The sequence below is a fragment of the Alligator sinensis genome, unplaced genomic scaffold (assembly GCF_000455745.1).
Source record: "Alligator sinensis unplaced genomic scaffold, ASM45574v1 scaffold1498_1, whole genome shotgun sequence".
NCBI lineage: Eukaryota > Metazoa > Chordata > Crocodylia > Alligatoridae > Alligator > Alligator sinensis.
Window position 1 is genome coordinate 130,176 of NW_005843305.1, and position 11,699 is coordinate 141,874.

General features: G+C 45.5%; 1 protein-coding gene across 2 annotated transcripts in view; it reads right to left on the reverse strand.

Moving 5' to 3' along the window:
* The window catches only part of FAM184B (family with sequence similarity 184 member B), a 92,568-nt gene extending 85,261 nt beyond the window's left edge, over positions 1-7,307 (reverse strand). For both annotated transcript variants that reach the window (XM_025194795.1, XM_025194794.1), the window contains exon 1: positions 6,980-7,307. In XM_025194795.1, the coding sequence (XP_025050580.1) occupies positions 6,980-7,249 (270 nt within the window). In that variant the 5' untranslated portion in view covers positions 7,250-7,307. The remainder of the gene's footprint in view (positions 1-6,979) is intronic.
* Positions 7,308-11,699: the final 4,392 nt, after the last annotated feature.

Sequence of the window (11,699 nt, forward strand, 5' to 3'; positions counted from 1 at the left end):
CACTCCCTGCGGCCCCCAGATAAGCCATGACTCTGTGCCATGCCTGCCCTGCCCCAGCCGGGCAGCACTTGCCCCAGCCCCACACCCTTCTTCACTGCAGGGGCCTTGATCTGCACCCCGAGCCCCTTCTCTCCCACCTCCCCTTCTACCAGATGTACCAGCTGGAGGCAACTCTCCACGCTGCTGGGCTGTGCTCCTCGCCGCCTGTGTTGTGTTGCGGCTGGATGCATGCATGGGCCATTTATTGACCAAATTATTGGCCTGATATGGCTGATTTCCGATATTGTAAATTTTCTTTATATTGGTGCCAATCCAATATCTGACCGCTGTATGGGTGCACCTCTACGTTTTAGAGGCACTACATTTAAGATACACCTTACAGTTCCATTATGTGATGTTTAAAGTTGTTAGTCATTTTCACACAACCAAACTGATGTTCTTTTATATCTCTTACACACAGTTTTATTAATAACCATTTCTAACACCACCTTGGTATTTTTGTTACAGGCTTTTATATTTTACAAGCTATATATGTAATCTCACCCTTTCTATGTACCAAGCAACAAAACAAGAAAAATTGCATGTGACTGAGGAAACAAAAAATAGTGCCCAGAACTTGCTTCCTGGGAACAGAATTATTTTTAATTTATTTATTCATTTATTTGATTTATATACCACCCTTTCCAACAAGGGCTCAGGGCAGTTTACAATAAGAAAACAGAGCAACTTAAAAATAGGAGAGTGACAACAGATCAAAAAAACAATTTCAAAGGGAATTAGAATATCAAGATCAAACAGTGACCCCCTGAACAGCATCTCATACTAGGTCTGACTGCTAAATGCCTACAAAAATAGGAAGGGTTCACATCATTTCTGAAAGATGCCCAGGCTTGGGCTTAGGTAAGCCTCAAGAGGGGTGGAGTTCCAGAGCTGAGGAGCAACTACAGAGAATGACCTTCCATGTGTTTTCACCAAGAGGATTCTTGTAAGAGGCTGTCCTTGACTGACCTTAGGGATTTCAATGGGACATAGGGAGAATGCAGTGGTACGGCAGGGGACAGTTTTCCAACCTTGTGGGTTATGATTATCATAGTTACTTGGATTTGCTGCCTGCCCCCACAGCTTCTATCCCTCTACTGCCCCTGCTCCACCTGCTCCCATGATTGCCTCCCTTGCTGCTACCTCTCCCCACAGCAGCTGCTGCTGCCCTTCCCCGCCCCCATCCCCGCTCCCCTGCAACCACTACTTCATAGCTGGGCTGAGGCTAGAGCAACCATATGCTCCAAACCCTGGGCTAGAGCAGGGCCAGAGAGTAAGTGGCAAGCTGGGTGACAGAGGCTGGGGGGGAAAGCCATACTGGCAGGAGAGCTAGGTGAGACAGGAGTCAAGTGAGGAGGTCAGGTGCCAGGTGGTTGGCAGTGCAGGCTATGGGGAAAGGCAGGCCATAGAGAAGCACAAGTGGGAGACAGGACAGGTGGCAGGGAGCAAGATACAGAGGAGACAAGGGGCAGGCCATTTGACTCCCCTGCTGCCTACCACCCTGCCGCCGCTTGCCCCACTGCAGTGGTTGGGGGTGAACACAAATTTAAGAAGACCCTCCAATAATTATATTCTATACATGAAAAATTATAATAAATGTATAGGTTTCCTATATATAGAATTGGGGGGTCAACTTAAATTCAGAGTCATCTTGGATTTGGATAAATATAGTACTTGTGTAGAATCCCAAAACCCATTACAGAAACCCAGAGGCAGGGGGTTCAGTACCCCTCTCATTAGTGTAAGCCCCTTTTCCTCCTTCCTCAGCAGCCTGACCAGGTCACTGGTTATGAGACGGGATCCTGGTTTTCTCTGTTTAAAAACTACAAATTCTCTGGTTTAAAAAGGAAATTTTTTTCCAAATCAGACTTCCCCTGCCCTTTGCTTACCAGGATGGAGATCCAGCTGCAGCTGTCTCCCCTGCTGTTTTATGGTGTTGAGCAGTCCTGACATGCCAATGCCCTGCCTCTGCCCCTCACTCCCACCCCGCAGCACCCTGTCCTTGCTGGTGCCCCTCACTCCCAACCCACAGTTCTCCTGGAGGGGGCGCCCTCCCAGAGGGGTCCCCAGCTTCCCCAGCCCTCCCAGAGGGGTCCCCAGCTACCCCCCACCCTGGAAGGCCCCATACGGACACACAGGACTCCAGCAAGGGAAAGGGGTGAGGGGGTCCTTTTGGGACAGCAGGGAGCTGTGTGCCCAGGCTGCTGGGGGCCAGTGCCCATGCTCTCAGGGGCAGGGGGGCCACATACAGCTGGGGTATGCTGGCTGGCTGGGTGGGCATGGCTAAGCCACAGTGTGGTGTGGGAGCCCCAGCCTGTGGCAGGGGGTGCCATTGCTGTCCCCTTCTCCCTGCAACCCACATCCAGGCCGGACTCTATTGGCTGCTGCCTGCACAAGTGGGAGCCACCACAGCCATCACTGGCAGCACTGAACTGCCTGGAGCCCCTTGCCTTCTTCCAGCTGCCTGCAGCATGGCCCAACCAGAGCCACGCTTCCCCGCTGCACCCAGCCCCAGTCAGTGGCGCCAGGCAGCTTGTGGTGCCCCAGCCACTGCCTGTGGTTCTGACCACACAGTTCCCTGGTGCTGCTGAAGGACCTCCCTGCCCCCTTGCCCTGTTGGAGGGGCAGGTGCCTCTGGGTGAGCCCCGCTGGCAACAATGCCGAGTTGGGCTCACTGGCAACACTGAGTGCTGCCTCAGACCCCCATCTGCTCCACTGCAGCCCTGGTGCCTGGACACCTTCCCCCAGCACCAGCAGGCACACACACACACACACACACACACACACACACACACACACACACACACACACAGATTCCCACTCATACAAGTCTCACACACATATCCTTACACACATCCACATATTCCACGCACCCCTGCTGCACACAAACCCACACATATGCCCCACACAAAGCCTTCTGGACAATCCTCAAGCCCTGGCCCTCCAACCCCCCTGTCCCATAGGCTCACCTATATCCAGCTGCCAGGGCTGCTCCTACCCCCTTGCCTGGCTGTATGTCGGCCACATGTGTGTGCATGCGCATATGCACTTGGCACCCCCTGCCTCCAATCACCCTCTCGCCATGCCCCTGAGCTCCAAGCAGCTCCATGCAGCCTGGAACACTTCCAGCCTGAAAGGGGAAACCTGCAGTTTCCTGCTTCTAAGAGGAAAATCTGTATTTTTCTCTTTCAAGGAGCAAAATCCGTGTTTTTCTGCAGAGAACAGAAACCAGGATCCCTGGTTATAGGCCTACTTCTTTGATAAAATTAGACACTGTTGAAAGGGAGTAAATTAGTATAGCATTATAATGGATCCCAGTTTCCAATGTATAACTTGATCCAGGGAACTAGTGATTAGTACACAACAGGGAAGGGAATAAAGCATAGTCACAACATACCAGCCATATCTCATGTGTTTCACATTCATTTTCTAGGAATTAAACAGAGCGTGAACCTGCATATTTGGCTATTACACATAACATTATTTCTGCTACCAGTGAAAACTCTTCTAATCCTGGGATGGGTGGAGGCAGATCTTTCAGGACACAGAGCAGCAATCTTTACATTAAGTTGGGATCTTAATATATGAAAAGGGGCAGAATATTATATTCAGTTGACCCTGAAGGGCCAATTTATTGCAATCTGGAATCTGGCTAGGAGAAGGTGGCCAATAAGAAGAGAGCCCCTCAAAGCTGTCAAGCTAACATACTTTGCCTTTTTTCCCTAAAGAGAAGTAATTTTTTCAGGGGCCAAATTAAGGCCTGGTGGAATGCATGAGAGATTTTTCTGCCTTTGTTTCTTTTTGAGGGTCTAACATAATATCACTGCATCTATAAAAACAAGTAAGCAAGTAACTACCCCTCTCCCCAATTTTGCAATGAGCTCTCTACCAGCACAACCTTAGTAAGTATCTAATTGCAAAAAAAAAAAAAAAAAAAGGTACAGAAAAGCCACATCCAGCAACTTTAGGCATTTGCTTTTCAGAAGTATTTTATGAGCTTCAGGAATAAATCATCTCCAGCTTAGATGATTTAGCAGTGAGTAACTTTTACACAAGCAAAAACGTATACCTTTGATTTAATGGTGGAATTTTAACAAAGAACTTTAAGCCCTTAACCAATGATACGCAAGAATGTAAAGGGCTTTGGAAACATCTGAAGTGAGTTTTACTACTAATGGAAAATGGTAATTATTTTTCTAATACAAAGATAAATTAATTTTACAAAACACTATTTTGTTATTCTCTATCTTGGCAAAGAATTAAAAATTTCTCTCAATATTTAATTGGAATTAAAGATACTTTAAAAACAGCTTTTCTGTATGACTACCGCTTGTAGAAGGTACTGCACCAAAATCTTCTATTTAGCCACAAGCTCAATATGAGTCTTGACAATACAAACTTCACCATACCTCTCTTAGCAATACACTTCAAGTCTGCTCTGGATGGATCACCTGCAGTGGCTGAGTTAATGACCCTATGAAATTCCAGTGCTGCAAATTACAATCTATGATCTTTTAAAAAAAAAATTAACTAACAAATACAATCCTCACTATTGTTTCTCAAATGGGAGAGAGAAGGAAGTAATTCAAAAGCTCAACTTTTGATTGTAAACCTGATGAATCAACTCAAATCATTTCTGCAAACCCTCTTGGTTACTCCATGGAACAGAAAATTAGAGTAGTTGTTAGAAGGCTTCAGACATCTTTAATCTTTACCTACAGGTGAACTTGGCCCAGTGACAGAAACTGAGCAGCAGATCAAAAAAGACCCCCTTCTCTCTTCCCCCCTCTCCCCAGCCTGTCTCTCACCCATTGACTCCTCAGTCTACATTTTCACTGACTACCTGTCTTGTATGCATACCAGACCAGCTTCTGGATTCTTTACTTTTTCATTCCATCCAGGAAGAGCACACACCAACTGCAGAGACTTCCTTAGCCTGACGAAAGGTTTTCAAACCCGAAAGCTTGCTTAATAATTGTTTTCCAGCTATTTCAGTTGGTCTAATAAAAGATATCAGATTCGCCCAAAGAACCTTGTCTGCCTATGTCCTTAGACGAACACGGCTACAACCTACACCCCGTAGTCATTTCAAGAAATCTTAATAATCACTTGCTATCTCCTTTCCACCCATTTTGTTGTGGGATGAGGAAATGGTTGGGATAAATAAAAAAGTAACACTGTTTCTTTAAGTACTTATATTCAGGGCCAGATTAATCATTTAGTGGGCCTTAGGCAAAAAACTACCCGGACCCCCCCTCACCACCCCAGCGCTGCCACCTGCAGGGAGTGGGGCTTGAAGCCGCCACTAGGAAGCAGCCGCCGCCACTAGGAAGCAGCCACCGCCGCAGTGAGGCTGGTGGAGAGGAAGGGAAGCAGACAGGGCCATTTGCGCCACTGCCATGGAGGAAAAGGGCCCTAGGCATGTGCCTAGTTTGCCTATGCGTTAATCCAATCCTGTTTATATTGGCTTCATTCCTATAGCAACAGGGGTGTCAAACATGATGTTTCACAGGTCAGATCTGGCCCGTGAGTTACCAACAGGCTGCTAGAAGTTAGAAGGATGTGACTGGGTTGTCATGGCCTCCTACGTAATCTGGGGCCCCAGAGCCTCAATGGACATGCCAGTCAGCAGCAGGGTTTGAATGTCTCAAGTAGTGAAAATGTATGCCACATGTGTATTTGGATTGTTAGCTTACATTTACTGCAAGATCAAAGAGTGTGCTAACGTACATATGTGTATTCATGTGCAAAATGTGCAGCCATCTGTGTACATAAAAATAAATATAGAATTACTATATATACATGCACATAGAAACAAAATACTTGTGTGTAAACATATCTGCATGGACTTGTACAAGTTTAAATACAACACATGCCTGTATTTTTTCTTCGATAGGAAAAAGTGAAGTCACAAATACTAAAATACAGTAACCCTTCCCAGGGAATATTTACCTCTTAATGTTTAACTTTCACACTATATTTGTGTCTCTCTCTTCATGTATTTCTAAGTTACATTTGTAGTTAGTGCTTTAATTAATGAAGAAAAGACCAGAGGTGAGTAAATTGCTGGACTCTATACAGAACTGATACTGTGTCCTGTTAGATCAGGGAGAGTGCACAAGATAATCTAAAAAGAGGGAAGGGGAAAATATGGACTTAGACAATTAATAGGGCTGGGAGAGGTACTTCATACGGTCATCTGTTCCAACTTGGTCCTGTCCCAGAAAAATATTAAAAACTTCCACAAAGATTTCAGAACCTCTGTGGGTGGTGTTCCAGTTCTTGCCCACCCTCATAGTCAAAGTTATCCCTACTATCTAACCTAAATCTCCCTTGTAATTTGAGCCCATTACTTATTCCCCTGTCCCCTGTGGACACAGAGACCAATCGATCGCATTTCGGGAGCTAGGGATTTTTTTCCCCCTTAGACTGACAAAGGAGCTGAGCAGACAGTTAGTGCTGCTTGAGATTTTTGATTCTCGCCTGCTATATAAAACGGACAAGCTGCGAGAGCTCCACTACTATAACCCAGTATGAAACAGGATAATACCGCTTACAGACTACAGATGCAAATGCACGGCAGGGTAATGTGGGCAGCTCTCCCCTCCCTTCCCTCTCCCCGGAGGATATTTTTGCTGTTTGCACGCATTCACGACCACGGCTCTACATGGCAGCGTTACACTGCACGCAGCCGAGGTCCAGCTCTGAGAGCAGCATCCTCCAGCCCCAGCTGATCCTTATAACGTAGGGGAGAAAAAGGCCGGGTGACAGGCTGGCCACGGCACGTGGGAGTGTGCACGGCCGATCTGTACCCCCCGAAGGGCCGCGATTTGCAGTGAAGTTTGCGCACGCGGGTCCCCCCCGGCATCCTTGTGCTCTCCTCCCTGCAGGAGGATGGGAAGTTTCCAAGCAGCAAGCGCCGAGCGGAGCCCTGCCTTACCTTGGTGAGCTGGGCGATCTTCTTGCACATTTTCGTGTGGATCTCCCCGCTGCACTCCTCTGCCGGGCTGCAGCGCGCGCCTTGGGGTCCATTGCAAGTCCCGGGCTGACGGCTCTTGCTCGTGCCCGAGGCCATCGGGCTGGAAATGCGCGGATCTGCGGACGGCGAGTCGGTCCCGGCGCCGCGCCCCCGCCCCGTGTTGCACACACGCAGCCCAACTTCAGCCCCGACCAGAGCAGCCCCCGCCCTCCAGCCTCCTTCTCCGCACATGCCCCGCTCCCACTGCCAGGCGGCCGAGCAGGGAGCACGGAGCAACCTGTGCAAGCCCCCGCCCAGGATTTTCCCCCGTTCCCTTCAAATGGTTGCGCTTCCGCCAGGGGAAGATGCCAGGGCTGGATGCTGCAGCTCCCCCGGGGGAGACGCGGAGCCGGCAGAATATTTTTTTGCAACAATGTAGTTGGTCTGATAAAAGAGATCGCTTCTACCACGAGCCCTGATTCCTCGGGCTACCAGGGCTCATGGGCGCTTCTCTTCCATGTGCACGGCGCTGGCGCTGGCGCTTCTGAACCTAAACCAGCGTCAGGAAAAGTGGGGGAAGAAGGGCGAGAAAGAAAGGCCACGCTGGGCTGGGGGCAGCAAGTGATGGAGAAGTGAGAGGGATAAGATGGCAGTGCTACAGAAACAGCGGGGAGGATGAAATAGATAAGGGAGAGGACAAAAGAAAAGTGGGGAAAGGGTAGGGAGAGAAGCAAAAGCAAAGAATTGTTCCCCAGGCTCCCCGGGGAACCTTGCCATGATGGGAAGGAGCACCCACTTTTTCTTCTGATCAGTCCGGGGACCACATGCCAGTTAAGAAAAAATAAAGCACGGCTGACAGACAAAAAAAGGTTTGCATGATTTTATGATTTAAGAATGTGCTAAAGAGGTGGAACATGCTATGTAAGAATAAAGCCAAGCAGGTTATAATTAGGCTAAAAAAACTGTTCCTTAAATTAGGTCTTGGCGGGTGGGGAAGCTTATTTATTGAACCTGTCAAAACAGTTTGGGAAGCAAATGTATTTCTTGTACAGAAATCGGCCTTGCACAAGAGTTATTAGCACCATATCAAGCTTTAATAAATAAAGGGCACAAATAAGACCCTGTGTTTACAGTCCCTGTATGTGTGTTAGTACTTATACACAGCTGGGAAGCTTCATTGACCTCTATTTTACTACTCAAGCGTGCAACCTTATTCACATATCAGTGACTCTCAACCAAGGTGCCACAGTGCCCTGGGGTGCCTCCAGATCCTTTCAGGGATGATGTGGTGTGTCACATAATGTGAACACTTAACATGTACAAATACGATTCATGAGATAAAAACAATCCATAGTGTTAAAAACTTTCTGACCTGTGGTGGTCTTTCTGAGTTCTTTGCAATAGAAAAATTGCTCTATTATGTTTATATAGTCAAAAACCAGAGTGAAAACTGGCATTTTTTGTGGGATACCTTGAGTCTATGGATGGGTTTCTCAAGTCTGAAAAAGCTGAAAACCACAGACTTATACATGTTGCAGGAACAGTCCATCTTGGATGGTGTCCTGGGTGGGTATACATCCTGCATACTTGCCTGTGCCTGGATCTGCTACTTGTAAAGAGTGCAGACTATGTTTTGCTTAACTTAACAAATAAATGTAAGCTTCAGATAGTTGCTTGGCTTTAAAGTGTTACATTTCAGTTTAACAATAGCATTTTGCTTCTAAATTAGGCATACTGCTCTTTTGATTATCACTAGCAGATGACATTTCATCTGAAACAAAGTATAGTATAGCCTAAAAAATTATCAAGTTTCTAATTGAGAAAACTATAGCCTGTGCCCTTAATTTGAAAGGCTGACTTTCCCTTGTTCTACCTATCCCACTCCTCTACTAGTAACTTGTTAAACTGGTGTGTGTATATCTATACAGTACAATTATAAACACTGCTACATATTTGGATCTCTATCTTCAGATCCAAAGTTCACTGGATTCAGTATGAGTCTTTCCATGGACTTGAATGGGGTTTACAGGGCTCAAATGCTGGCTGGTTTTTTTGTGGGGGAGGAGCACTGGGGAAAATAAATTGTTGTCCCCCTTCAATATTTTGAGGTGCCTTTTTTCCTCTGCAAAAAATGAAAGGTCACTCAGAACAGCAATGGGAAGAGAATTAAATAACTCTTGGCCCCTATATGAATTCTTGTACAACAATAATACAGAAGTGAAAAATAATTTTGTTAATATAAGAGCACTTTACTCTTTCCTGCTGTCCTTTTAGTCTAGATGAGTAACGCACAAGTTGTAAATATTCCCCCTGTACCAGTAACAATAAAACCTTCAAAGAGCCTCTAATCAATACCACTGGGGTTGGCAACCAGTAGCAGGTGCAACCACTGTAATATTTATAACATTCTTACCATCTTAGACTAGTCAAACTTATGAGGTTCTTGCTCCATTTTTCCCTGAAGTACTGAAATTATGATTATTTAGTCTTTTTAACATGGATGTCAAGTTTTAAACATTTTGCACTGTTCAAACATCAGGATAATGTTATTTATGGCCTGACTTCTAAGCATCAAAATATGTCTTACCAACATAACCAAGATTCAACTTAATCAACCCACCTTCATTCTAAAAGCCTACATGTAAGTAATGAAGAGCTGTGTCTATTCCAAAAATAACTGACATTCCTTATTCGACAACAATGAAGAAGAATATTTACTTCACAATGATATTAACATGTGTGTTTAGGACATTATATCATTTATGTCCTGTAACTTGTTCTGAAAGCTTTTAAAAAAACATTGTAAATACACAGCCCAATCCTTTCAGTATTTATCTGCATGCCAATCCCATTGGAGCCAGTGGGATTTATGCGTGTGTGTATCTGAGGACAGTATTAGATGGATACTCTGTATTATACTGCTGTGCTATTTTTCAGTCAAATGCAATCTGCTGTTGAAAATCTGAAGAACAATTTGGCTAGTCCTTACTTATTGTGACTTGTTTATTTCTATCTATTTATATTTCCTGAAATATTTTAAACTGTGCCAATTACTTACCAATAAAGTGGAGTGAAAACTCTACAGAGCAGGGACTGCACATTCTTCCTCTTTCACTTTTCTTGGGGCTTGTGGGTGCTTCTGCAATTCAAGTAATATAGGATCATCATTTTTTTATATTAAATTTGTTCCCAAAATAGCTTCTTGGAGCATAGCACATCAGGGCCTCATACTCCTCTCTTGTAATAAAAGCCGCACAGGATGGAAAATATTATTGCAAAAACTCAAAATGAGAGTTTCAGAGGAATGCTTCTCTATGAAGAAAGGTTATAATCTCACATAGGCTGCAGGTATGGCAGCCTCAAAACACTGGTGATCCTGTGGATTTAGAATCCAGCCAGGTGGAGTTCAGAGAATGAGTAGGAAGGTCTGGCGTTACTGCCTATCTCCTTCTCAGCAGTATGACTTCCTCAGGAAATATGGGGCCATTCTCACCCTGAGTGCCCCAACTCTAGCTTTCCCCCTCCCTTAAGTTTATATTTGCCAGTTTTTGTGCAGCACCATGAATGACTTGTAAGTTACATGTACAGTCCTTCAAACTTCCATTAAAATGGCCTCCGATCCAGTTTTAATGAGTGCTGTGAAATTAACACTGCTATGAAATTAAGTCTGTTCTACAGGGTAAAGGTACGATAAACTACCCACACCCATTGTCTCTCTAGCGCACCGATATTCAAGGATCGACAGGGGTACATCTGCCTCCATGGTCTATGCAATCTTGGCTTTTGGCTGTGTCTGCCAATTAGTGCAGAGTTGGTGGCGGCGCGTGTATTCTATCAGGAGCCTTGCATCTTACATACAAGCTATCAACTATATAATAAATGAAACGGAAAATCTTTCAAGCTGGTGAACTAGAGAAAAAGGCACAGAAACCCATTTCTGACATATCCAGGCCTCCTGAAGTAGAAGTTATCATGGAGAGAGATGGAAATGCCACCACTCCATTAATGTATCTGACATTTCTCATTATAAGATCCTGTTTTCAGTTGCTTATAACCTCCAAAATTCAATAATGTGGGATGCCTTTTCCCATGCTGGGTCCCTGCCTCACGCTGATTTTTGTTTGGGAAAATTTTAACCCAAATGATTCAACTATTTTGGATGAGTGGGATGGGGATGAGAGGGAAGGGGGTCAGGAGAGATGTTTTGCCAGGCTACATTTCTTACCACCATTTAATTAAGAATCTTTACTTCCTGCATGTTTTTAGCAGAGACTGGAAATTTAGAAGGGGAAAGCTTGACTATTAAAGCTGCAGCAGGTCCTGGCACCAAGGGCCTTGAGCATGCCTGGCCCATGCCCCAAAGAGACTGTGGTGTCTGGTGTCTGAAAATAGGCTTTTGCTATTCACCTGAAAGTCTGCCCAAATTTGGGTGAATGACAAGCCTTTTAAAAATCTAAACTTGTACATGCTTCATGTTAAAGCCTTAGAGCCAAAACCTTCTCATTGTGCATATTCCATTGACTCCCACCTCCAGCTGGACTGCATGTGGCATCCTGGCAGAGCAGCTAAAAGGGAGCATTCTTCAGCCCAAGCCTCAGCAGGACTTTGCCTGTAACTGCACTGCTTGACGCCTGTGGGGCCCATTTGGAACTAGGCTAGGTCTGTAACTGATGATGGGAGCTTGTAGACTCTAGGCTTTTAA